The sequence below is a fragment of the Podarcis raffonei genome, chromosome Z, assembly GCF_027172205.1.
Source record: "Podarcis raffonei isolate rPodRaf1 chromosome Z, rPodRaf1.pri, whole genome shotgun sequence".
NCBI classification, from domain to species: domain Eukaryota; kingdom Metazoa; phylum Chordata; class Lepidosauria; order Squamata; family Lacertidae; genus Podarcis; species Podarcis raffonei.
Window position 1 is genome coordinate 3,165,793 of NC_070621.1, and position 27,319 is coordinate 3,193,111.

The window sequence follows — 27,319 nt, forward strand, 5'->3', positions numbered from 1 at the left end:
TCCACTGCCTTGTGGGATGTCTTCAGGAGAAGAAAAGACAAAGGAGTAAACTCTACACAAATCCAGAGTGGAGTATGTAAGACGGGTGGATGGTACACTCTATTGTCTCCTGAGACAAATGCCAAAAAGGTTTGAGGACTCTGTTTGGATGACATTTTTGGGTTCCTTCCAAACCTTTGATCCTGTAGCTGCAAGGGTAGGGTATATAAGAGGAAACCCATCAGAACACTTCCTTTGTCTAGGATAGTGGCCTTATAGCTGAGTGGGGCTAGGTACAGTGGTACCTCTTGTTGCGGACGGGATCCGTTCCGGAGCTCCGTTGGATCCCGAGGTTTCTGCAATCGGAGGTGCCTGTTCTGCACATGTGTGCGGCACAATGGAGCGCTTCTGCGCATGCGCGAGTGGCGAAACACAGCAAAATACTTCCAGGTTTGCCGCCTTCACAACCCGAAGTAAGCCAAGGTTCTACTGTACTATCATCTGTATCTTAAAAGAGTGAGCTCTGTTGCCATAGAGACAAATGGGGGAGTCTGTTCACATCTCACCTGGATAGATGCCATGTTATCCTTGTTCTGCATGTACAGTTCTATGTGATTTTCAAGATCCAGAAGCTGACCAGAAAGTGGAGTACCTCAGAGAGTAGGAGTTAAAGAATAGTGATCTGTGTTATAAGAATTATAAGGTATCAAATACATAATAAATGTACAAGGCAAACACTTACGTAAGTGTCTAAACCACGTGTCTGAAATAGTAAGCAGAGCAATCCTGAAGCCATTTTGACTCTCCCAAATTGACCTCAAATATTTCTCTGCAAGGAGGAAAGAAATAGGGAAAGCTTTCCAGCTGTCTTTGGACTGTAGGGGCTTACACCTCCCTTTTCAAAAGCAGTCTGAGAAGTATCTGTTAAGCTGAGCAAACTATCAATATGTGTAAGAGATCCAGAAACTAAAGTATTTACCATCTCCAAGGAATGGCCAGGCTACCCAGAAAATGCTATCAAGGCATTATTAGGACGCATCCAATCATTGGGACGCGGGTGGCACTGTGGGTTAAAACACAGAGCCTATGATTTGCCGATCAGAAGGTCGGTGGTTCGAATCCCGGCGACGGGGTGAGCTCCCGTTGCTCGGTCCCTGCTCCTACCAACCCAGCAGTTCAAAAGCACAACAAAGTGCAAGTAGATAAATAGGTACTGCTCTGGCGGGAAGGTAAACAGCATTTCCATGCGCTGCTCTGGTTCGCCAGAAGCACCTTAGTCATGCTGGCCACATGACCCGGAAGCTGTACGCTGGCTCCCTCGGCGCATAAAGTGAGATGAGAGCCGCAACCCGAGTCAGCCACGACTAATGGTTAGGGGTCCCTTTACCTTTAAGGCATTATTATCAGGTATCCTGGCAGACAGGAGAGAAGCAACACTCTAAAATTTCTACTGGAGACCACCTCCTTCTGTGATGTATGCATGGTGTTTTGGGGGGTGGCCTTGGGCTATAGGGTGGGCAATTTCAAAAGTCTTTATAAGGGCTTGCGCATCATTGTTCTGTGTCTCTCCTACCTCCTTGCAAGGAGGGGAGGGAACTCTGCCTTGCTTTCTATGGATCTTGCCTCCATCCATTCATCTCTGACCAATCATGGACTTAGAGGACTCAGTCCCTTGGGGAGTTGGGGAGCAAAAGCCAAACCCCCTATTATTTCTATGACAACTGTAAAATGGGGGCAGAGTGTGTAGGAAGGAGAAAAAAATGAGTTGAGAGAGAGAGAGAGAATATGTGCCGAAATTTGGATCCTGTAAAACAGATCCACTTGAGATTTCAGTTTTTTCATTACCATCCCAGCTCACAACTGACTGAACGTTAAACATCATGGATCTGGTGCTTTGCAGTGAGGGCCGACCCTTCCATGAGACAAAGTGAGACAGCTGCCTTGGGTGACAAATTCTGAAGGGTGGGAAAGGGCTAGAAATGTGGGTTATGTGGCCTGCCCTACAAGAAGACATCTGAAGGAAGCCCTGCTTAGGGAAGCTTTTAATGTTTGATGCATTACTGTATTTTAATATTTTGTTGGAAGCCGCCCAGCGTGGCTGGGGAAGCCCAGCCAGATGGGCGGGATATAAATAAAAATTATTATTATTATTATTATTATTATTATTATTATTGGCTCTAAGCTAGCTTGCTGCCCTAGCACCCTAGGGTCTATCACCAGAGCTGGGGTAAGACTCAATTACCAGTCTAGTCAGATTTTGCACACAGAATGGGGAATGCACTGTTGCCTCAAACAGCAAAATGGCAAATCCTGCAAATCCTGTTTGCGGCACTGTCATGCACAGAAACATGGTTCTGAGCGTAGATCTTTATGGAACCTCGTCATTTTCATCAAGAACATCCACAAAAACCACAATCAAAATCATAGGTCTGCCCTTCCAGGAGTAAAACATGCACCCAGGACACCCTTGTCAGGGCAGCACATTAGTCCTAATGGCTACATGCTGGGATTTAATAAACTTGTCAAATTTATTTTTATTTATTTATTTTTATTTATATACCGCTCTATACCCACAGGTCTCAGGGCGGTTCACAAGATAAAATCCCAATATAAAACCACAAAATATATAAAATGTAAACAGAAACAGCCCAATACTGCCCTCCCCAAAAATAAAACAGATAAAAACAGTTAATAACAAAACAAAAATCATTAAAAGCAGTTTGAAAGGATTATACACCTCCAAAATATATTATATATGGGAGCCAGTGGTGGGGTAGTGGTTAGAGTGCTGGACATCGGGGAGACCAGGGTTCAAATCCCACACTGAACCATGAAGCTTACTAGCTGTGGCCTTGGGGAATAATCAGCCTAACCTGCTTCACAGGGTTGTTGTGGGAGCTTTATTAACTATGAACCCCAAAATGTGGGACTCCCTCCAAACTGCTCCCAAAGTTTTGCAATCATTTTGCAGTGAAAACCCCATGTTCTGCAGTGGCCTCCAGCCTGAATAACTGATACATAAATCAGGGGTCATAGCCATCAACCAAGGCTGGGTTTTGGGGTGAAACCCATCACCTCCAGTTTGAGTATCAATTATTTAGTTTGGGTGTGTGCTGCAAAACCACCACAAAACTTTGGCACTGGTTTGGAGGGGAACCCAAATTTCAGGGTTCATAGTTAATGAAGCTTGTTGTGAGAATATGGGGAAAGGAAGAACCACACAGGCCACCATGAGCTCCCGGGAAGGCAGGTGGGATATAAATTCAGAATGATGCTGTGTTTTCAGTATATTACTGTTCTGTAAAGTTTGTTAATGTTATTCTCTTTGCAAGCTGCTTTTGAAGTGTCTGAAGTGTTTGCGTGTGTTACAAGCAAGTGGCACAAAAATTTTACAAAACAAGAAAATAAGAATAAAGATCAAGAAAGAAAACCAAGAAAATAAATGTAATATAAATAAACAAAACAAGTAAATTGTATTTACATCAGCAAACGATTTATTGCAGGGTCCAGGAAAGCAATTTAAATACGCGTCCGCCCTTCAGGCTGCCCCTTTTTTATAAGAAAGGCGTGCCCTTGAGCATGTGCAGAGTGCAGTGGAGAGGGAGCGGGGCCAGTGCCCTTTCGTGTCCAAGATGGCGGCAGGGCGACGAGAGGCGAGCCACGCCCCTTTCTCCTTCCCCGCCCCTTCGGGGGAAACCACATGGCCCTCCCTTCGCCCCGCCCCTCTGCCGGCAGGTCTTTCACGTGATGCTCTGGGCTCCTCTCACGTGACACCACCGCCACCCGTGCCCACGCTGCAGAAGAAGGGACCGCCGCGCCCGTGGTCATGGCTACGCGACCCGCGCTCTACCTGCGCCTCGTCTCTCTGGCGTTGCTGCTGGGGGTCCTTGCAGGTGAGGCGGCGGCGGGCCTCGGGTCAGCGGAAATCGGTGGTGGTGATTGCAGGGAAGGGATGCAACTCTGCACATGCTCAGGCGCACCAGAGGGAAGGGATGCAAGACCGCACATGAATAGATGCACTCTCCTTTGTGAATGCATTTATTCGTTCTTCGTTAATTCCATATTTCAGGGTCTTCCTGGCTAGAGTTGGTTTGTGAGGCGGAAAGCATGTGATGGGGAAGTACAGTTTACACAGGCTCAGGAGCAATTCCTTTATAATTAATCCCCAGAACTCAGAGCCCCCGCCCCATCCCGATCCACTTAGAGAACATATAAAGCTGCTTTGCTAGTGTTTTCTGCGGCTGTTTTGAGTAAGAGTGCTTCTGAGCATTTGCAGAGAGCGCCACCCCTCTCATTCAAGTCAGCTGGTTGCAATTTGTAATTCTGTCTTGCAATTGGAATATTGGAAATAAAGCAATATATCACTTGGACCATCATGCCACTTCCACAGTTTAGAGCAATATTAGCCATGGCTTGTGTGTCAAAGGGCTAGTGGACATGCTTTCTGGGAAGATTTGAGCTCCACAACTTCATGTTTTAGAAATTACATGCCATCTTTTCCTTGTTTCAGTTATCAGATTCGTTACAAAGCTATCAGTCCCTTTCTAGCAGGGTGTGGTTACTTAATGGAGGTTCTGGGATGGAAATGTAACTTTCTGTGCTTTGTAAGTATTTCCTCTGTCTCCCCACCCCAATTCATCTCGTTATACTAGTGAGGCTTACTTAGTTACTTTGCATGTTGCAGGGTTTAGCCCCACCAACAACAAACTGTTCCAGCCCTACTTCAATCCTCCTCACCTTCCATTTACATTTCTTAATGTCCAGACCTGACCAGAAATGCCATGTTTTTAAGTAAAAGGCGAAAGATTTATACGATCTGAAGAGTTAGCGGGTTAGCGCCAGCGCTGAATGGCGGATTTCTCCCGGAGCTCCGGGAGAGATCTGCTTCGCGGGTTCGGGTCCCGTAGCTCACGGCGGAGCAAGGACCCTCAAAAGTCACAGGCGCGTAGCCTGTGAACCGGAGACTCGGCGGGCACCTTTGCCCCCCCCCGACGTTGTGAAATAGCCTTTTTAAAGGCTATAGATCAGCGGAGGGTGCGTGGAGCGGTGCTGAGAGTCGCTTTCACCCAGCCTGCGAAGCGAAGCCGCGTCGCCATTAGCGGAGAGCGCTGACTTCTTCCGAAGATTTTGGATTAAAAAAGAGCAACTTTCCGTGAGTAGGATTGAGCTTGCATTAAAAATTGGACACTAAAATTAAGGAATTTGGGCACCGAGACGGATAAGCATTAAAAAGGAAGTCTGCTTTCCGTCCTGCAGCAAGATTAAAGCGAAAGACAGCTAAGCTGTAACTTTTGACAGGAGAGTTTATGAGCCAAGAAACCCAACACCAAGTAAAGAACTCCCCCCCCAGAAGGCAGGAGAGGGGGGGAAGAAGATTTTAAAGGGATTCCCTGCCTGTTTTAAAGGAGATTGAACTGTTTACCGCTGCTTATCTACCTGGGGGTCGGACTGCCGGAGGAAAGGAACCGGCTAAGGACGGTCGTTACAAAAAAGGTTAGAAAGTAACTGATATATAGACTTTGGTTACTCTCAACTTGAAACATCGTTTTGGCTACATAGTAAGTTACTTGCAGGACACTATTGATTTGGATCTTTTACAAAGGGAATAAGGCAGAGGAAGAATAGACCCAGAGATTGCTTGATAACTCTAAGATCCAAAGAAGAGAGAGATAAAATATTGAACCTGCACTACCAAACAACCCTTCGAATTGAGGATTTCCATATTGAGATCTTTAAAGATATCCCTAAAAGTATCTTGGATGCAAGAGGTCCTTACAAGGATCTGGTGACACTACTGAAGAGGAACTACATACTATTCAGGTGGGAGTTTCCCCAAGGCCTGTCTTTTAAATACAAGGGGAAGAAAAGAAGAATAAAAACAGTGAGTGATAAAGACAAGTTCCTGGGAGAACACGAAGAAGACCTACAGAAAGAGACCTATCCAGGAGAAGGACATCCTTCAAGATTAGATACGGACACAGAACCACCGACAAAGGACGAACAACAATTGGGAGCTGTAGGAGGAACTAAATAACCCCATCATGGCTTTGCAACTTCTAACTTGGAATTGTAATGGTCTAAACAATCCCCGAAAAAGGAAAAATATATTTCATGCTTTAAAGAAAGACCAATTGGACTTGATTTGTTTACAAGAGACCCACGTGACAAGAGCACATAGAAAACTGTTAATAAATAAGAGATTGGGACAAGAATTTATATCTTCAGACAAAGTAAAAAAAAGAGGAGTGGTGATCTACGTAAAGGAAAATTTGCAGCCGAAACAAATTTTTAAAGATGATCAAGGAAGATATCTGGCAATTGAAATTCAATCTCAAGGAGAAAAATTTTTGATAGTGGGGATATATGCACCAAATGAAGGGAAAGCAGAATTTTTTAAGAAGTTGCATGAGACTTTAATGGACTATATGGATTATAAACTGATTATGATGGGAGACATGAATGGAGTAGTTTCAACAAATATGGATAAAGCACAAAGACAGGTAGTCACAAAAGATGGAAGACTACCAAAAACTTTTTTTGAAATGACTGACAATATGGATTTGATAGACATCTGGAGAACAAAACACCCATTAGAGAGAGAGGGAACCTTCTTTTCTGAAGCCAAAATGACATGGACTCGGATTGACCAAATTTGGATGACTAGCAACATGGCGTCGAACATAAGGAAAGTGGAAATCTGCCCCAAAACTCTCTCCGACCATAACGCAGTAAAGATGGTGATGAAGCAAACAACAACTGGTTCCTTCAGATGGAGAATGAATGACACCCTATTCAGAGACGAGGAGATCTGTAAAAAGGCCCAAAAAACTTTGAAGGATTATTTTGAAATTAATCTAAGAACTAAAGTAGAAAAAAGAATAATATGGGACGCAAGTAAAGCCGTGATGAGAGGGTTTTTGATACAACAAAATACATTAAAGAAAAGAAAGCAAAATGAGAGGAAAGAGAAAATTCTGGAAAAGATAAAGGAAGGGGAAAGGAAACTAAGACTGAAGCCAAAATCGCAAGTGGTTTTAAGAGAAATTAAACTGTACCAAACACAATATATGGAACTGATGAATCAAGAAATAGAATGGAAAATTAAACAAATGAGGCAAAAGACCTTTGAATCTGCAGACAAATGTGGTAAGTTACTGGCTTGGCAAATAAAGAAGAGACAAAAACTCAACACGGTAACAAATTTAGAAGTGGAGGGAAAGAACATATGCAACCCAGTGGAAATTAGGAACTGTTTCCAGAGCTACTTTAGACAATTGTATACACAAGGGCCGCAGAAAGATAAAGACATACAACAATTCCTCGAGAAAAATGGGCTGAAAAAGATTTCCCAGGAAAGTAAGACAATTTTGAACCAGGAGATATCAGCACAGGAAATAGAAGATGCCGTTCAAAACATGACGTTGGGCAAATCACCTGGACCGGATGGATTGACTTCCAAATACTACAAAGTTTTGAAGGAAGGGCTTATACAACCTTTGAAGGAAGTCTGCAACGAGATCATGGAGGGGAGAAGGGCACCCGATACGTGGAGAGAGGCCTACATTACACTTATACCAAAGACAGAGACTGAAAAGACCCAACTTAAGAACTACCGACCCATCTCCTTACTAAATGTGGATTACAAAATCTTTGCTGATGTTTTAGCAAAGAGACTGAAAAGAGTTTTGATGGAGGAGATTCATGGAGACCAGGTGGGCTTTCTCCCGAAAAGGCATTTGTCGGACAATGTAAGGAATATAATTGACATTTTGGAGAAGTTGGAAGTGAACATAAACACTAAGGCTGTTTTGATATTTGTGGACGCCGAGAAAGCCTTTGACAATATTTCTTGGAGCTTCATGTTGAAGAACCTCCGGGGGATGGGGGTAGGCCAAGGGTTTGAAAATGGTATAGGTGCAATATATTCTGAACAGAAAGCAAAACTAATTGTAAATAATGTGGTAACAGAAGAGTTTAAGATTGAAAAAGGGACACGACAGGGGTGCCCTATCTCCCCATTACTTTTTATATCGGTCCTGGAGGTTTTGCTTAATATGATCAGGAGGGACCAGTTGGTTAAAGGGATTCAGGTCGGAGCTAAACAATACAAACTGAGAGCATTTGCAGATGACCTAGTACTTACATTGCAAGAGCCAGAAGCTAGCACGAAAAGAGTTTTGGAAATAATTCAAGAGTTTGGTCAATTGGCAGGATTTAAATTGAATAAGTTAAAGACTAAGGTATTGGAGAAAAATTTAACACAGATTGAAAAAGAAAGGTTTCAGAATGAGACGGGGTTGACTGTGGTTAAAAAAGTGAAATATCTGGGTGTGAATATGACAGCTAAGAATGTGAACCTATTCAAAGATAATTATGAAAAAACTTGGACAGAAGTGAAAAAAGATTTGGAGATCTGGTCAAATCTGAAGCTTTCCTTGTTAGGTCGAATTGCAGTTATAAAAATGAATGTATTGCCAAGAATGTTGTTTCTGTTTCAAGCATTACAAATTATGGACAAAATGGATTGTTTCAAGAAGTGGCAGAAAGATATATCTAAATTTGTCTGGCAGGGCAAGAAGCCCAGAATAAAATTTAAGATATTAACGGATTCAAAGGAAAGAGGGGGGTTTGCCCTGCCAGACTTTAAATTGTACTATGAAGCGGCAGCTTTCTGCTGGCTAAAAGAATGGCTGCTTCTTGAAAACACAGACATTTTGGATTTGGAAGGATTTAACAATATTTTTGGGTGGCATGCATATTTGTGGTATGACAAGGTTAAAGCGCATAAAAGTTTCAAAAATCATATTGTCAGGAAAGCACTATTAAATGTCTGGGTTAGATATAAGGACTTGCTGGAAAATAAGACTCCAAGATGGCTATCACCAATGGAAGCTAAGGCAGTTAAAAAGCTAAATATGGAGTCGAAATGGCCAAGATATTGGGAAATCTTGGAAAAGGAAGGGGACAAATTGAGATTGCAGAGTTTTGAAAAACTAAAAGGGAAGGTGAGAGATTGGTTACATTACCATCAAATAAATGAAGTGTTTAAATTAGACAGTAAAATAGGCTTCCAGGTGGAAAAATCAAAATTAGAGACTGAACTGTTAGAATCCAGTACTAAGAATTTGTCAAAAATGTATGATCTGCTGCTGAAATGGAATACACAAGATGAAATGGTAAAATCAAGTATGATTAAATGGGCTCAGGACATTGGTCATAACATCATGTTTGCTGATTGGGAAAAGTTGTGGACCACCGGGTTGAAGTTTACGGCGTGTAACGCCTTAAGAGAAAATATAATGAAAATGATTTATAGGTGGTACATAACCCCAGTCAAGCTTGCAAAGATCTACCACTTGCCTGATAATAAATGTTGGAAATGTAAAGAAAAGGAAGGTACATTCTTTCACCTCTGGTGGACGTGCCCGAAGATTAAGGCATTCTGGGAAATGATTTACAATGAACTGAAAAAGGTATTTAAATATACTTTCCCCAAGAAACCAGAGGCCTTTCTCTTGGGTATTGTCGGCCAGGGGGTGTTAAAGACAGATACAACTTTTTTCATGTATGCTACAACAGCAGCTAGAATACTTATTGCAAAGTACTGGAAGACACAGGATCTACCCACACTGGAAGAATGGCAGATGAAGGTGATGGACTACATGGGTTTGGCAGAAATGACGAGCAGAATCCGAAACCAGGGAAGAGAAGCGGCGGAAGAGGAATGGAAGAAGTTTAAGGATTACTTAAAGAAATACTATAAAATTAATGACAGCTAGAATGATGTTGGGTTTAAAATAAATGGTTACTATTAGTAATGGTTAAGACAAAGAGAATAAGGATGATTAACATAAATTTATAGTAAAATAAGGGAAGATTCGCTGAATAATTGTAAGAACTTGGAATACAGAAACGGGAAGCAAGAGGAAGTCGAGGAAGTAAGGTTTAAGAAATTAGGACATGAAATGGTACTTGTTTTTTGTTCTGTTATTGTTTGTTGCTTGTTTATGTATGTTTTGTTTGTGTTAATATAAAAATTGTTTAATAAAAAATATTATAAAAAAAAAGAAATGCCATGTTTTTTACTTTAAAAATGATTTAATTTCTGCAGCATGTGCTTCACCAAATTTGCAGCCTTGAATAATTGTTTGACAGTAGCAGAGAAATACAGCCAGCATTTTGGAGTGGCAGAGGAAAGAAAGTACAGTGGACACTCGGGTTGCGAACGTGATCTGTGTGGGATGCAAGTTTGCAACCCGCAGCGCCGTATCTGCGCACATGCGGGTTGTGATTCGGCGCTTATGCGCATACGCAAAGCGTGATTTAGTGTTTCTGTGCATGCGCGACCACCAAAACCTGGAAGTAACCCGTTCCAGTACTTCCGGGTTTAAGCAGTCCGTAACCCAAAAAAACGCAACCTGAAGCGTCTGTAACCCGAGGTATGACTGTAAAGCCTAGCTGTTCTTGTACAATAGAATCCACAGCAGAGCAGATTTCACGGAGCATATATTGGGGTAGTTGACCTCTTTTCCATGGTCAGTAGACTGACACTGCCATTTTTATTCCCCTTCTATCCGAAAGTGACGCGGTTTGTTTCTTTTAAGGTTACAGAAACCCCCAGCTTGACTTCAAAGAGAAATATTTTGAGCAGTGGATAGATCACTTCAACTTTGAAACCTACAGCAACAAAACCTTTGCCCAGAGATACCTCATCACAGGTATGCTTTTGGTGATGAAAATATATAAAAACATGAAAATGTCGCTTCTAGATTGGAGCAAGCATTTATCTAGTTCAGTATCCTGTCTCACCACAATGACCAGCCAGATCCTCTGGGAGGCCCACAAGCGGGACATGGGACCAATAGTCTTCTCCCACTGTTGTTCTGCAGCAACAGAGAAGGCTAGGTATATGCATCTGAACATGGAGGTTCCATATTGTAACCATGGCTCAGAGGTATTATTAGATCTCCCCTCTCCTGCGTCCTGTGCTGACAGTTCCTCAGTGGCTTGCCTGGGCCACCTGCCTCAGCCTGGGCCTGCCTCCTCTGCTTCCTTTCTACTTAGAGTCCAAGACTGCTGTGATGGCAAAGCAGCTCTTGTGGTGGCCAAGCAAATTGCACCATGACGACAGCCTTACTTTCCTATTATATGTGTACGAAATAAATAAATTCTATGGGAATCCAAGAGCTAGTGTCACCAGCACATTCCATAAATTAATTGTGTGTTAATGACCTATTCTGTCTCATACCAAGTTAGAACTCTGGCCCATCTCGTCCATGTTGCCACCTCTGACTGGAGCGGTTCTTCAAGGCCTCAGGCAGAGGCTGCCCTTTCCTAGTCCTGCTACTTAAAATCCTTTTGTTTACTGGAGATGCCAGAGATCAAACTTGGGGCCTTCTTTTGGAAATACATGAACTTTACTGTTGAGCTATGGGGGCTTCCCTGATGTGGACAGCCCCTTAGTATCAAATATGTCCATTCCTTAATTCGAACAGGTGTCCACTTAACAATCTATGGGAAAAAGCAGTGCTGCAAAGAGCCTACTTCCCCTCAGGGCTAATTGCTGTGGCACACAGATGTGGGAATGTGTGGCCCTCCATATCTTGTGGGGCTCCTGCTCTCTGCCTCAGCCAGCATAGCTGATGACAGGGATTATGGTAGTCCTAACAATATATGAAGGGCTCAGCGGCTGGGCCCCAGCCTCTCCATTTTTGCTCTGGCAGCACCCAAAGTTGCAAGTAGTGCCAGTTACATTGCTGAAGACCAGTCAGAAAGTTGAGGATTGTGCTATCGTAGAGGGGGAAAGAATATGGCAATCCTAATACAGGCACTGTCCTTCTTGCAAGTTTCTTAGAGGTCTCTCTGTTCTTAAACGGGATTCTTCTTAGTTGCCTCAATGTACTTCTGCTGCCTCACACAGATAAATACTGGAAGAGGGGAGCTGGACCCATCTTCTTCTACACTGGGAATGAAGGAGATGTCTGGGCCTTTGCTCAGAACAGCGGCTTCATCCTGGAGCTAGCTGAGCAGCAGAACGCCCTGGTGGTCTTTGCGGAGCATGTGAGTGTTTTTGCAAAGATGTCCCTATTGCCTGAGGCAGTGTGCTTGATGGGGGTTATGGTGACCTTGCTGTCTGAGATGTCTCTTGTGCTCCTCTGCTGGCTTTTCAGAGATACTATGGGAAGTCGCTTCCATTTGGGGCAGCGTCGCTGCAGAGGGAAAACGCTGGCCTGCTGAGTGTGGAGCAAGCCCTCGCTGACTATGCAGTTCTCATCATGGCACTAAAGAAGCAGTACGCAGCACCGGACTCACCTGTCATTGCATTCGGAGGCAGGTGAGGGCTCACTCGCTTGTTCCTCCCAGCAGTTACCTGCATCTGATGTGCGCAATGATCTTCTTGCAGGGCTGGCAAAATATTTCCAAGTTGCTGTGTGCCAGCTGCCTTTGGGAAGGGGGTCTGTTCTGAGCAGGGAATGAGGCAGATATTTCAAATGTTTAGGCACCACCATCTAAACTTCATAGTAACCAGGATTTCTCCAAAGGGTTGACTTAACTATGGCCAAGGAAGGTGAGGAGAGCTCATGGGTCAAGAGGAGTTGAAGTATGAAAAGGTTGTACCCCAGTATGTTTGGTGAGGGCAATGCTAGCTTTCCCCCCAAACTGTGGGTCGCTTGAATCGGGGCACACTTTTCTTCCCCAACACAATGGTACCTCGGGTTAAGAACTTAATTCATTCTGGAAGTCTGTTCTTAACCTGAAACTGCTCTTAACCTGAAGCACCACTTTAGCTAATGGGACCTCTTGCTGCTGCCGCCCCGCCAGAGCACGATTTCTGTTCTCATCCTGAGGTAAAGTTCTTAACTTGAGGTACTATTTCTGGGTTAGTGGAGTCTGTAACCTGAAGTGTCTGTAACCTGAAGCGTCTGTAACCCAAGGTACCACTGTAATACCCTTTCCTTCTGAGCAATGGGGTCTGAGTTTGGCACGAGCTACTAGGGAAGGGAAGAAGCCAAAGTTCAGCCATCTTGTCCACTTCCTCTTGCCTCATACCTGTGCCTCTTGTATTCTGACTCTTTGAGGGTGGCAAATCTGTACCCGCTAATTCAGGCCAACAATTTGAAGAGACTTCTGTCCCTTTCCAGTGAGCGAGCAGTCCACCTGAATGTCTCATGGTGTCAAAGAACATAACTTTCTTCTTTTTCTCTCTCTTCCAGTTATGGAGGGATGCTGAGTGCCTACATGAGAATGAAATATCCCAACATAGTGTCTGGCGCACTCGCTGCCAGTGCCCCTGTGTTGTCTGTGGCTGGGATTGGAGACTCCAATCAGTTCTTCAAGGATGTCACAGCAGTAAGTTTTAGATGGAAACTTTTGAGTGGGCTCATTTCCTCTTACTAGGCAAACCTCCCAATCTTCATCGTCAAATGCTGTGCCTGAACCTGTGAAGCCGTATGAAAGTCTCAGGCTCCCTCAAAGATGCAATTCACTTAAATCAGAAAAGGCATTTTGTCTCTCTTTTTCCCCAGGACTTTCAGAACTACAATCCGGACTGTGCCACGGCTGTACGAGAAGCATTTAGGGAAATCAAAGATCTGTACCTGGCTGGAGGTAAAGTGAGCTCACCTGTCACACAAGGAACAGCCCCTTGGGAGAGAGGACTTTTAAGCTACGAGACCTCTGGAGCAGCTGTTGAATAAACAAATTGCTTTAAAATGGTTTTAGGAAAGCAGTACCGCTCCCGTCTTGTGTGTGCATAAGAAAATAAACAATTTTTGAAGGAAATGTGCCCACTTTAATTGGGCAGCACTTCTATAGCTAATGCAAATGGTCCGTCCACCCCACTCCCCCAGTGTAAGCAGTCAGTTGACTAAGCACTGCAGTTTAAAACCATGAGGTCTAGGCACTTCATTTTTCTTTTGAATGAAAGCAGAAAACCTCACTCATCCAAGCACTGCATAGCCCAAACACTAAACTTAGGCTGCTGTCCTAAAGCATACTAGCCTCTATGAATGTGGTGAGATGTGCTTAATCATGCAACACACTACACACTTCTCTTCTCCACATTCAGCTTACGAGAGGATCAGCCGTGGGATGTCTACATGCAAAAAGCTTTCGTCTAAGGATGATATCTACCAGCTCTTCGGATTTGCCCGGAATGCCTTCACCATGATAGCCATGATGGACTACCCTTACGAGACGGACTTTATGGGCCACTTTCCAGCAAATCCTGTCAAGGTGAGGCCTGCAACAGATCAGGCAACGTCATGAACCAGAGAGCACTCGACTCCTCCACCTCCACAGGTTGCCACTGGGCTGGGCTAAAGCTCTCGCAGCATGTCTATAGGCCAGGCTTACAAAATTAATGCATACCTACCTATAGTAGTCATTTGAATTGTTTGCTTATTTTTTAAAATCTCAAACCACACTACTGCCAGCCGCCTTTTGTGGAGCTTGCCTGCCTGGTGCTGATTTATACCTGACACAGGTTAACGTAGTTATAAACTTTGGTTCCTCGTTCTTTCTTGCAAAGAGACCCTGGTTAATGTTGCAAGCGTTTGCAGGTGCCCCCTCAAACAAAGGCCGCACCGAAGTATTTCTGGTCTGGTCTGTCCACACTGTCTGCTCAACAGGGAGGAAACTGAGCGGGCATTACAGAAGAGGAGGGAGTTTGTTGCCATGTTACAGATGATAAACATAGAATCATAGAAATGTAGAGTTGGAAGGGACCCCAAAGGTCATCTAGTTCAACCCCCTGCTAAGCAGGAATCTCAGTTTAAACACCCGTGACAGATAGCCATCCAACCTCTCTTAAAAACCTCCAAGGAAGGAGAGTCCTAATATAATACAGTCATACCTCGTGTTACGTTTGCTTCATGTTACGTTTTTTTCAGGTTGTGTCCCGCGGTGACCCGGAAGTACTGGAAAGGGTTACTTCTGGGTTTTGCTACCTGCTCATGCGGAGTAGCGCTAAATCACACTTCGTGCATGCGCAGTAGCACCAAATCGTGCCGCGCACCTGTGCAGATACAACGCTTCAGGTTGCGGGCTTTTCACATTGAAAACGGGCCTCCGGAATGGATCCCGTTTGCAACCAGAGGTACAACTGTATAGGTACATAATATAAGAAGTATACTGTTTACATAGCAATGGGATCATTTTATGACTATCTGCTAGGATGAAATTGCAGGATGTTAATGCTGGGACTCCCCTTTGACTCTAGGTCTGGTAGGCTGAAAATGAACTGGAAACCCAGAAGTTATTCTGTCCATCTTTTGTACTTTCACCTTAGCCATATCTAGCCTTTGTAAGCAGCTTTTTCCATCATTGTTTTATTTCATTGTTTTGTTTTATTTTTGCAGTGACCAATGTATTTTGTTAGTTTCAGCTAAGATCCTGTAACTTTCTTCCAATTTCTCTTTGGCTCTCGGAAAACCTAATTTGGTGTGTGTGTTTGTGTGTTTAACTCAGATTGGCTGTGAGCTGATGCTGGAGAACAAGGACCGGATCAGGGGCTTGGCAGCTCTTAGTGGTGAGTGACTGTAAGACATCTGACTTCCTTCCAAAGTGTACATGAGCACTGTGCTTTCTCTCAGGTTGTGTCAGGCCTGAAAATGTGCATGTTATCTAGGCTGCGTTCAGACAGTCCCCTAAGCCACACTTTTGAGGGGAGCAGGGGCAAGCCTTGAGCGAGCTTGCTCCCTTCTCTCTCCTCTCACCCCCCCTCCAGCCTTTCTTCAGTGCACAAAGGAAGGTTAGGACATTTCTGCCTCTGGTTTGCACATAAAGCAGGATAAAAGCATGTCTCTGGATTCTGTCTTACAGGCAAACTATGGTTTGTTCAAACTATCATTTAGACAGACTGGTAAGCTACTGGGAGATTCTAATCTCCTCCCCTCATGTGGAGGATGGAGTACACAAACCTGAGGCTCATTCCCAGTCGTCCAGGCTGTGGACTGGGAGGCCATCTGAATGTGGCTGCAGGCTTGGAAAAAATCAGGTGCCACTTCCATTCATTTCAGTGGGGCTTCTACCAGAGATCTTCCCCCTGCATTTTGCCCAAAGCCTCTTTCTCTGCCTGAAGAGCTGGCTGGGATGAAGTCTTGCTAGTGATGAGCAGGTTGAGGGTGGATTTCTTTCTGCCAGCAGCTGAAGGCCCCTCTCCATTCTGCTGCTGCTCACCTGTGACCAGGTGACGCGGCAGCTGAACAAAGAAAGAGGCATGATCCACCAAAGGCTTGGGCAAGGAGCCCGCCTTTTCCCACACTTTCCCACCAGGGTTGCAGATGTAGACGCCGTCCTCTTTCCTCTTCTGTCTCACTGACCCACCACCTGTGATGTATAATTGCTGCCCGTGCACAGCAAGACCAAACTGACAAAGGTCGAAGGGCGAGAGACTGAGCAGGGTCCACTGATCACTAACCGGGCAGTAGTATTCCGTCTCGTTCACAGGAACCCATTCCTGAGCCTGTAAAGAACCAAATATCAGAAGGGTGGATCCAGTCCCTGTTCAGTGGAGGGTGAGGGAGGTATGCTGTAGCTCCAGGAGACAGCATGGCCTGCCAGTTGCTCAGACAGACCTGGCACAGAAGTTGTTTTAAGGCCGCCTTTCCCTTCCTGGTGCCCCGTAGATGTTTCAGAATGCAACTCCCACCAGACCCACCTAGCCAGTATTCCAGAAACATTGGGAAGGTTGCATGGGAGCCACCTTTAAAGAGCTCAGAGAGCAGCTCTTGTCAGTTGGTGTAGAAGCTGTGCTGGTGTGCAGTTCCCACTAATTGCACAGGAGACCTTCGCAATGCATTGTTCAGCTGCTGTCGCCACCCGCCACCTGTGTTAATCAGTTAGTAGGAATGCTACCAGTCTGCTCTGGTTTTAGTTCAAGGGAACACCTGAGTATATGCAGAGGAATGATGATGATGATGATGATGATGATGATTTATATGCCCCCCATCTGACTGGGTTGCCCCAATCACTCTGGGTGGCTTCCAACAAATTTTAAAGACCAAAGATTGTAATGAAGACTTTTCTGACTTCATCAGGAGACAGACCATGTAGGTGCGTTTCCCCCAAATGACTGCATTTTCTGTCCACGTGTTAGGTTTATTATCTGCAAAACGCCAACCCTTTGGGCGAATAAAACATCTAAAACTGACAGGGATCTGCTTCTCAGTCATGGAACCCAATCTGTCTAACTCTGGGGTGCTACTTGGTTAAACAAACCTTAAGAGTATGGGTCAAATAGGGAATCAGTCACATAATGGAAAGGCTCCCCCCCCCCCAGATATTCCTCTCTTTTAAAAACCTGCTGGCCAGTTAGTTGGCAGCACCTTTAAAAAATATATTAATCTGTTTGATTAATCTTGGCAGCCTTGTTAATTAGCAAATAAGGGGGAACCACCTGGCCTTTCAGCCCCAGGTAGTAAAATATATTAGGCTTGCCACATGATCCAGCTACATAGAAATAAAAATTTGGGAGGGGCATAAAGAGTTTCTATTTTTTAAAGGGCTTGCTAGTTCCATGTGGCTGGTGTGTGTGTGTGTGTGTGGTAAAGTAAGAAATGCTTCAATGCCCTCTCAGGAAACCTAGAATATTGTGGTGTAGAAAGCAGCCTCTTCCAACCAGGTACCCTCCCCCACATATATTGGACCATGTCTCCCATCAGTCTCAGCCAAAATGACTGGTGGTCATTGGTGATGGGAGGTGGGAGTCTGAAACATCTGGAGGTCACCAGGAAGGCTGCCATGGCTCACAAGAAGAGCCCTGCAGCTCAGTCAGGCCAAAGGGGGTCCCTTCTGGTCCATCATCCTGCTCTCAAAGTGGACACCCAGATTCCTGTGGGGAACCCACAAGCAGGACCTGAGTGCAACAGCAACTCTTCCCCATGTGTGAATATCGACAGGTCAGCACCTGCCAGATACTGCCTTAGGAGGGACACTCCGCTTTCTCTCTAGAGCAGCGGTTCTCAACCTGTGGGTCCCCAGATGTTGTTGGACTACAACTCCCATCATTCCTGAGCTCTGGCCTTGCTAGCTGGGGGTGATGGGAGTTGTAGTTCAACAACATCTGGGGACCCACAGGTTGAGAAAGGCTGCTCTAGAGCCATTGCTCCCATTGTCAGACTGTACAGAAGGGGATGCTCCCCCTGCTGGAAAGGGAGCCTGGCCATAAGGATCCAGGAAGGGAGAAATGAGAGCACATTGTGTAGCTCAGGGCAACACCAGACATGGAGAGCCTGGGGCTGGCGTTTGGCCCCACTGCAACTCGTTCAATAAATGAAGCTCAACATACGTTTGCCAGGGCCCTTCCTCCTACGCAGAAGATTCTGTCTCCAGCAACTGCCATTCCGTGGTCACACCGGGCAAAAGTCATTGGCTGGTTCCTGACCCAGCGATGCAGGCGGGAGAGATAGCTGTATGTGTCGCGTAAAGGTTTGCCAGCGGCGAATCCCCCTGGTGGAAACGGGCGAGAGAAGATTGAGTTGGGTGGCTGCAGTTTTCCCTTTGGGTTGCACAGTAGCCTTTTCCTGTCCCAATCCTCTCAAGGTCCTGTGGAGTTGCAGTGTCCCTGCGGAGCGTGTTGCCTACCACTTAGCCAAGGCCTCTCCCAAGCCTTAAGAGACTGGGTCGTAAAAGGGGGTGCAAAGTGTGTTCACAGCGCTGAGAGCCTCCCTTCTGTCTGTGTCTGTAGCATCCCACTATATTGAACGCTGTTCTCCACTGGCTGGCTGCCCCATCATTGCTGTCTCCTCTTCTCTACTCTTGGCCCTCCCCTCCTGCCCCCGGCAGTCGGTTGAGCATGAAAGGAAGGGAGTCTATTCAACCCTTTTCTCAGGCACTCCACTGTGGGACCCTTCCTTTCCCTTGCTCATATACCTGCCCCTCTTTTTCTCGTTCATGCACTGGGATGCTGCAAATTTAGTACAGTCATACCTCGGGTTAAATGTGCTTCAGGTTGAGAGTTTTCAGGTTACGCTCCGCGGCAACCCGGAAGTAACAGAGCGCGTTACTTCCGGGTTTCGCTGCTCACACATGTGCAGATGCTCAAAATGACGTCATGCGCGGAAGCGGTGAATTGCGACCCGCGCACGTGTAGACACGGGTTGCGTTCGCTTCAGGATGCGAACGGGGCTCCAGAAAGAATCCCGTTCACATCCAGAGGTACCACTGTACAGATATTTTTTTTTTAATACCGCCCTTCAATTTTAATAAATCACTAGGGCAGTTTCCATAAGAAGCAGAAGATACAAAAATAATTAAAATGCAAATAATACATATCCAAACAAAATTAGGGATGTGAAGAGTAAAGAGGGAACAAGATTTTTAAAGCTAGATTGCTTATAAGTCTAAAAAGCCTGGGAAAACTTTATGGCTTTTGCCTGGCACTGAAAGGCGAACAAAGTGCCTGATGGCCTTCTCTGGGGTGGGCATTCCATCATTGGAGCACCACCACCGAAAAGGACCTCTCTCTCTTCCAGCTGGCCACGCAACTCAACCTCACCTGAGGAGTGGGGGAACCTGCATACAGAAGAGCTTAACATACTTCAAGTATGTCGGTCTAATGCTGGAAAGGGCTTTAAAGGTCAGAAGCAGCACTTTGAATTGAGCCAGTGCAATCCATCTGCCATTGTTCTTGAGGTCTTTATTTTATGCTCTTAATTAATGTACAGTATACTTCAAGTGGTGGGACGCGGATGGCGCTGTGGGTTAGACCACAGGGCCTAGGACTTGCCGATCAGAAGGTTGGCGGTTCGAATCCGTGCGACAGGGTGAGCTCCCATTGTTCAGACCCTGCTCCTGCCAACCTAGAAGTTCGGAAGCATGTCAAAGTGCAGGAAGGTAAACGGTGTTTCCATGCGCTGCTCTGTCTGGTTCGCCAGAAGCGGCTTAGTCATGCTGGCCACATGACCCGAAAAAACTGTCTGCGAACAAACGTCGGCTCCCTCGGCCTGTAAAGCGAGATGAGCGCCACAACCCCAGAGTCGGTCACGACTGGACCTAATGGTCAGGGGTCCCTTTATCCTTACCTTATACTTCAAGTGAGATACTTTTGCACCCTGCCCTGGGTCCATTTGATAAAGGACAAACTTAGAAGTGCAAAGGATGAATACATGAAGCTAATTTGCAACCCCAGCAGCTGCATTCTGAGCTAATGGTGGTTTCCAGATCCTCTTCAGGGGCAGCCCCTAGTAGAGCATATTATAGCAGTCTAAGCTGGAGTTTACAGGAACACAGATCACAGCCACATCACCAGGAACCATCCCTTTATGCTTTGTCTGTATGCCCCCTTAAAATCAGCAACCCTTGATAGCATAGCTGTCAACTATCCCCTTTTCTTGCAAGCAATCCTATTTGGAATAAGGGAATTTCCCTTAAAAAAAGGGAAACATTGACAGCTATGCTTGATAGTGGTCTGCATTCTAGAATGGCCAACATCCAGCCTCCCACCCCCTCCCTCCACCCCGAGCCAAGACTTCTGATGGTGGCTCCCTCGGTCAAGCCATCAGTGGTCTCTCACCTGAGACGTAGAGGATCCCCTTGTGGGTGGCCCCTGCGTGGTCTGCCACGGGCATTGGGAAGGGCGTGATGGGCTGCCACTTGTTCTCAGCTGGCTGGTACTCCTCTGCCATGTCGGTGAGCGTCCCCAGCAGGGCTCCCCCGCCCACAGCCACGAGGCAGTCGTTCAGCACCCCTGCGTGGAAGCGAGTCCGCCGTCCCAGCATGCTCGCCACCTGGAGCCAGCTGCCGTGTCGTGGATCAAACCTGAACACCTGGAGCAGGAAGGAAGGAAGGCCAGTGGCAGAGGAACCCCTCTGGCACTCGGGGCGGGGCAGCCCGTACAAAGTGCACATGTGCAGCAGCCCACATGGTCGCTGTGCAAGAGGCAGCAAGAACGGCACCCTTAATGGACTGCACGCACCCTCTGCCGCGCTACAGCTGGGGGGAGGCAGGGGCCATCTTGTCAACCCCCTCAGTGGTACCCGGGGCATCCTGCCCCCTTCGCCCCCCCACTTCGTACACCCCTGGGAAAGGGATTACCGGGCCCTGCTGGACTTGTTCTCCAGCTGGCAGGCTGGGAATCATTCAGCAGTCAGAGCGGGGGAGAAGCCTTTAAGGGCTCTCCTGCAGCAGCTAGTAGCCAAGTCAGAAGCAGGCAAGGAGACCCCTTCAATGAGAATAATAATTAAAAAAAAAAATTTATACCCCATCCTCCCCAGCCAAGACCGGGCTCAGGGTGGCTAACACCAAATATAAAAAATTGATTAGAATACAGCTTAAAAAACAACATTAAAATACAACATTAAAACATTAAAATGCAGCTTCGTTTCAGTGGAACTCAATCAAAAACTTTTTGGGGGATAAAAACGTCAAGTCTTCACCAAGGCTAACTATCCAGACTGGTCCCACATAGGCCAGAAAAAAGCCAGGGAAGTCCCCAAATAGGAGTTCCATCACAGAAGGAGGAAGGAAAAAAGAAAGAGGGGGAGGGAATCAAGTTGATCCCAAGCCAAAGGCCAGGCGGAATAACTCTGTCTTACAGGCCATGCTCATTTTCCTCTCTGCTGCTTGGCAGGTTTGTATTGCTAGGGTTAATGCTGAGCTGATCTTATTCCAAGCTTGTGAATGAGGATGATCATGATCATTTACTAAATTCATAAATTGCTTTATCTTGCCCAGGGCAACCCAAAGCAACTTGCAACCACGTAAACACACACAAAACCCCCATGTAGATACATTAAAACCAAGCGGGGGAAAGAAATGCAAAAAAACACAACCCACCCACTTCTCAAAGGCCGCATATAATTAAAAGCCTTATAGAGGAAACGTTTTCACTTGGCACCTAAAGGTGTATAATGAAGGCGCCAGCCGAACCTCCCTGAGGAGAGCATTCCACAAATGGAGAGCCACTGCAGAGAAGGCCCTGTTCTCATGTTGCCACCCTCTGAACCTCTTGGAAAGGAGGCACACAAAGAAGGGCCTCAGAGGATGATCTCAGGGTCCGGGTCAGTTCACATGGTGGTCTTTCAGGTATTTCGGTCCTCGGCCATTAAAGGCTTTATAGGACAAAACCAGGTTGGTCCTGAAATGTATTGGCAGCCAGTGCAGTCGGGTCAGGACCAGTGTAATATTCTCAAACAGTTTTGCCTCTTTGAGCAACTTGGCTGTGGAATCCTGCAGCAGCTTGACAAGGATTCTGTGGGGCACAGATTTGAGTCCATAGGGCTTGCCTTCCTTGCCCCAGGCCCTTTCCAAAGTTCCCCTAGTGTTTCTGGGGTGTGTGATGGATGACAGGGAACTGGAGTGTGACCTGAGTTACTAGGTAGGAGACTAAATAGTTCCCCAGATTAAGATGGTCTAATTATGTAGAAGTGATGTGGGGGACAACAGAATAGGGGAAGGTGAAAGGGAATGGGATGGTTGGGAAATGGTTTGGCTGCAAATGTAGAGGAACTGATAGAGGTGATCTGGGGTGGTATGGGGGGCAAATCAGTTGAAGGACTTTTATGTGGCAGTTTGGGAAAATAGCCAACAGGCCTTCTGGGCGTTTCAATTCTAAACCTGCAACTGTACATATAAATTACAGTGGTACCTCTGGTTGCGAACAGGATCCGTTACGGAGCCCCATTCGCAACCTGAGCAGAACGCAACCTGCATCTGCACGGGTCGCGATTTGCTGCTTCTGCACATGTGCGTGACGTCATTTTGAGTGTCTGAGCGTGCGCAAGCGGCGAAACCCGGAAGTAACCCTTTCCGGTACCTCCGGGTCGCTGTGGGACGCAGCCTGAAAACATTTAACCCGAAGCACCTTTAATTCAAGGTATGACTGTAGTAAAGGTAAAGGGACCCGTGACCATTAGGTCCAGTCGTGGCCGACTCTGGGGTTGCGGTGCTCATCTTGCTCTATAGGCCAAGGGAGCTGGCGTTTGTCAGTAGACAGCTTCCGGGTCATGTGGCCAGCATGACTAAGCCGCTTCTGGCAAACCAGAGCAGCACACAGAAACGCCGTTTACCTTCCCGCCAGAGCAGTACCTATTTATCTACTTGACCTGCTAAGTTGGCAGGAGCTGGGACCGAGCAACGGGAGCTCATCCTGTCGTGGGGATTCGAACCGCTGACCTTCTGATCGGCAAGTCCTAGGCTCTGTGGTTTAACCCGCAGCGCCACCTGTGTCCCCAACTGACTGTATGACTGTATTAGCACACGTAAACTCTGCAAAATTGTGCCTGTGGACCCCAGATCTTTTACATCCTCGCCGGTTCCTGTGACTGCCGTAGGAATGTGGCATTCCACATAGGATGGCTTTGTTGTGGGCTGCAGAATCCATCTTGCCCCTCAGATGCCACACCAATTTATACTGTGCCCATCTGAAATATTTGCCCTTGCTTCAGCCACCAGCCCAAACTTATTCTTTCAGCTTTTCCCCTCCTGCATTCCAGGTTTGGGGGGTGGGGAGGAGATGCAAAAATAAAATAAAAAATCAGTACCATCAAGTCTTTCCTTCTCCCTTTTGCATTCTGGGGTTGGCGGGGGAAATACAAAAAAGTTACTAGCACCAAGTCTTTGGGGCATCATTCTTGCATAGGACCTTGGGTGGGGCATTGGGGGGCAGCAACTCTTAAATGTTATTAGGCTGGAGTTCCATCTGTTGAAAGGGAAAATGTTTGAGCGTTTGCAAGTGTAACCAAAACGATGTGACTCAGCTAGAGGTGTTTACTCTCATTCCAGAAGAATGTGCGGCCTTCTGCAAGCCCCAAACAGTGCTTCAAAAGGCTCCAGGTTAACCAATGTCCTGAGCAGGAACACTCCCATGGGTAACTGGGGAGACACTACAGCATTTTGTTGTAAGTCTCCCCTTGATAGTAGGTAGACAAGGAATACACACCCACACAAGAGAGGCCTCCCAGATAGATCAAAGGAGGACTGAGGTTATGAAGAACACAGAGAATGTGGACCTATCAACATGGGCAGAGCTTGTGAAATCCATGCAGTTTGCTCCCTTTACTGGGAAAAAGAGGTATTGCTAAGTGCTCTGGCCCTTGGAAACTGCCTACTTGTCCCTGGGAAGGTCTGCTTTGCAGACTGAATGCCTTTGCTTCAGAAAGCCCAGAACTAAGAATTCTATTACTGTTTCCCACCCTTCACCAGAAGGTTCCAGGAAGGGTGACAGTAATGTAAGATACAGTCATACCTTGGGTTACAGACGCTTTGGGTTGTGCAGTTTCAGGTTGCGCACCACACCGAACCCGGAAGTACCGGAACGGGTTACTTCCGGGTTTTGGCGCTTGACAGAAGCGCTAAATCACACTTTGCACATGCACAGAAGGGCCAAATTGCGACCGCTGTGGGTTGCGAACATTCCTCCTGCACGGATCACGTTCGCAACCTGAGCGTCCACTGTACAATGTTAGAAACAGTTTAAAGCAAATTACAATCAGAGTGGGTCCTAAAAATATTTATCTCAGGTGTCAAAGGCCAGGGTAGAGAGGTGCGTCATCAGCACCATGAAAGCTGCATAATGAAGGTGCTTAGGCCTACCTCCCAGGCCACCAGCACCCCCCCCTCTGATGGTGGAGCAATTATTCTGAGGGCCTTCCCTGCACCCAAGAGGGTCTATAGGGAAGGAGGCAGTCTTTCACATATTTGCATCCCAAGTTGTTTAAGGCTTTAAAAGCTAGCATGAGCACCCTAAATTGAACCTGGAAAATGAATGCAATTGTTTTAAATGGGAATTATATAAATTATAAATTGAACCCCAACCAGTAATCTGGCTGCTGCATTTGGGCCAATTGAAGTTTCCAAGTCGTCTTCAAGGGTAGCCCCATGCAGAGCACATTGTGGTAATCCAGTCTGGAAGCTACCAGAGTATGGAACTACCATGTCAGAGATGAGACTCGTTATGTGCCCAACTGGGTAAGCTTTCCACTCGCTCAGATGATCGTATTTGTTGTGATTCCCACCTGTACCGCTTTATTGCAGCCTGATTATTAAGTCATTCTTTGTCCCTTTATGTACTAAGACTGCTGCCTTCGGTGCTTCCTCCTCTGGGGATTAAAGGGCTCATTCTTTGGGGACTGGGCTGCCTTTTGCTTGCACATACACCTATGGGCCTGTTGCCTTTGTCCATGGAGTTTTCTTGGCAGGGATACTGGAGTGGCTTGCCAGTTCCTGATCCAGGTGGATCACGTTTTTGAATTGATGCTTTTGAATTCTGGTGCTGGAGAAGACTCTTGAGAGTCCCATGGACTGCAAGAAGATCAAACCTATCCATCCTGAAGGAAATCAGCCCTGAGTGCTCACTGGAAGGACAAATCCTGAAGCTGAGGCTCCAAGACTTTGGCCACCTCATGAGAAGAGAAGACTCCCTGGGAAAGACCCTGATGTTGGGAAAGATGGAGGGCGCAAGGAGAAGGGGACGACAGAGGACGAGATGGTGGGACAGTGTTCTCAATGCTACTAACTGAGTTTGACCAAACTGCGGGAGGCAGTGGAAGACAGGAGTGCCTGGCGTGCTCTGGTCCAGGGGGTCATGCGGAGTCGGACACGACTAAACGGCTAAACAACAACACCACCTATGGGCACTCATAACTTTGCTGCGATGTGGGTTTGGAGGGTGGACCCCCTCATATCTCTGGGGCTGTGCTGCCACCAATGATTGTGCAAAGTTTAGAGCAAACTGTGCACACACGCACATATAAAGGAAGCAAGGAATTAGGTGGAGATGCACAAACACAGATTAAGTTTGTCTTTTTAAAAAATCAACCTCTGAGAGTAGAATGGGAGGGGTGGGACAGCATCTGGAACAAAGGCTATTCCAAAGCATTTGTACAAACAAACAAAAAAGCATCATGAGAGGTTTAGTGTTGGCTTTCTGAGGAACTCGCTTTCACAATGAGTGACCTAGAAGCAGAGACCCTAATAGGAACAGATAGGGAACAATGATAGGTATTTGGGCTATCTACCTTTGTCCTTTTCTAGACTTAAGTTGTGTGTGAATGAGCTGCTGTAGGCTTCCCTTCATTTTAAGCTTTGTGCTTACCTGGTTCGAAGGACATTGTCCTGTAGGGTCAAACCTGTCCTGGCCCCCCATCACAAAGACAAAGCCTTGGATCACAGCAACACAGTGGTTGTACAGGGGCCTGTGAAGTTCCCCAACCTTTTTCCACAAAAGGCAGTTCCGATCAGCAGCCCACATGCTGCCACAGATGGTGTTGTCCACAGATCTGCCACCAAGGACAACCAGCATGTCAACGCCGGCACGGACCTTGGTTCGCTCACTCTGCAGAGTCGGCTGAGCATGCAGCCGCGACTGATACTCCAAGGCCTCCTGGAGGTACTGGCGGCAGGTGGGTTCTGTCTTCATGAAGGGCACATCCTGGACGAACTTCTGCAGGTCATGGAGAGGTATGAGGGGAAACCGAATGTGCTGCAAAACCTCGGCTGCATCTTCCAGGTGTGTGTTGTGGTGGCGCAGCCAGCATTCCGCTGCATGGAACAGTTCCAGCTCACTGAGGTCCTCTGTGTCTGCGGTGTCTAAGATCTCACACAGAGTAGCTGCATCCAGCTCCTGCAGCTGCACCGGATCTGCCAAAATGTTGCTGCAGTGCCGGCTCACGCAGCTCATGGCTTTCTGCCTCAACTCTTTCGGGCCAAGCCTCTTTGCGATCTCGAGGACTGCTAGGCAGGTGTTCTGATCCAAGCCCTCATCCAGAAACCGGAAGCACAAGCACATCACATCGCGCACCAGCAGCACCTCTGCTGCCTGGAAGGTCTCCTCGACGTTCTGGAGCGTCAGCTCCAGCTTGTTGGAGTAGACAAAGGACAGGATGTTTTGCAGGCCCTGGGCAGTGACGCGTGGCAGCTTAATGTGACTGTTGTGACTTGCAGCATCTCTGGAAAAATGCATCTTGCAGTAGTTGCTGGCTGCAGCCAGAATGACTTTGTGCGCAGAGAAAGAGACTCCCTCTGCCTCCAGTGTGACATCGCACAAGATGTTCTTCGTGCGCAGATTCCTGAGGCCCTCTAGAAGTTTGGACAGGTAGGTGTCTGAGCAAAGACTCTGGCTCTTGGCCCTGACTGGGCTGGCAAGATACATCGCTCCCAAAGCTGCAGTCTGGTAATCCACTGGCGGTAGCCTTAGAAGATCTCCCCAGGCACCCTCTAATGGAAAGAGAGTTCAGGGCCTCTCCTTAAAATCTAAAGGCATGCCTCTTGAACAGAGAACTCCAACTGGTGCTTACTCTAGAAGTGGGGCTGCCTGAAGTTTTTGTTTGGGCTACTATGAGAGCAGGTCAGCTGACATGTCATTTCCAAGAACACCATTTCCTTACCCCCACCTCCACGA

The 27,319-nt window shown here is 46.6% G+C and overlaps 2 protein-coding genes across 3 annotated transcripts in view; one reads left to right on the forward strand and one right to left on the reverse strand.

Annotated features, from left to right (window-relative positions):
• Positions 1-3,724: 3,724 nt before the first annotated feature.
• The window catches only part of DPP7 (dipeptidyl peptidase 7), a 35,050-nt gene continuing 11,455 nt past the window's right edge, over positions 3,725-27,319 (forward strand). Inside the window, exons 1-8 of one of the 2 annotated variants that reach the window (XM_053373769.1) lie at positions 3,725-3,872; positions 10,584-10,697; positions 11,900-12,039; positions 12,150-12,313; positions 13,194-13,329; positions 13,506-13,587; positions 14,048-14,214; positions 15,448-15,508. In XM_053373769.1, the coding sequence (XP_053229744.1) occupies positions 3,806-3,872; positions 10,584-10,697; positions 11,900-12,039; positions 12,150-12,313; positions 13,194-13,329; positions 13,506-13,587; positions 14,048-14,214; positions 15,448-15,508 (931 nt within the window). In that variant the 5' untranslated portion in view covers positions 3,725-3,805. The remainder of the gene's footprint in view (positions 3,873-10,583; positions 10,698-11,899; positions 12,040-12,149; positions 12,314-13,193; positions 13,330-13,505; positions 13,588-14,047; positions 14,215-15,447; positions 15,509-27,319) is intronic. The other variant, XM_053373767.1, reaches the window with a different exon arrangement.
• LOC128406406 (kelch-like protein 9) lies at positions 15,320-27,289 on the reverse strand. Its single transcript, XM_053373778.1, has 4 exons — positions 26,015-27,289; positions 20,495-20,747; positions 18,269-18,429; positions 15,320-16,444 (listed from the first exon to the last, which is right to left on the reverse strand). The coding sequence occupies exons 1-4, from the start codon at positions 27,068-27,070 to the stop codon at positions 16,007-16,009; spliced, it is 1,908 nt and encodes a 635-aa protein (XP_053229753.1). The 5' UTR covers positions 27,071-27,289; the 3' UTR covers positions 15,320-16,006.

Coding starts and splice junctions, on each gene's coding strand:
- LOC128406406 (XM_053373778.1), bottom strand. CDS start 27,070: ATGTATCTTGCCAGCCCAGTCAGGGCCAAGAGCCAGAGTCTTTGCTCA. Junction 18,430..20,494: donor GGGGATCCTCTACGTCTCAG/GTGAGAGACCAC, acceptor CGTTTCCACCAG/GGGGATTCGCCGCTGGCAAA. Junction 16,445..18,268: donor GAGGAAGGGCCCTGGCAAAC/GTATGTTGAGCT, acceptor GGTTCTTTACAG/GCTCAGGAATGGGTTCCTGT.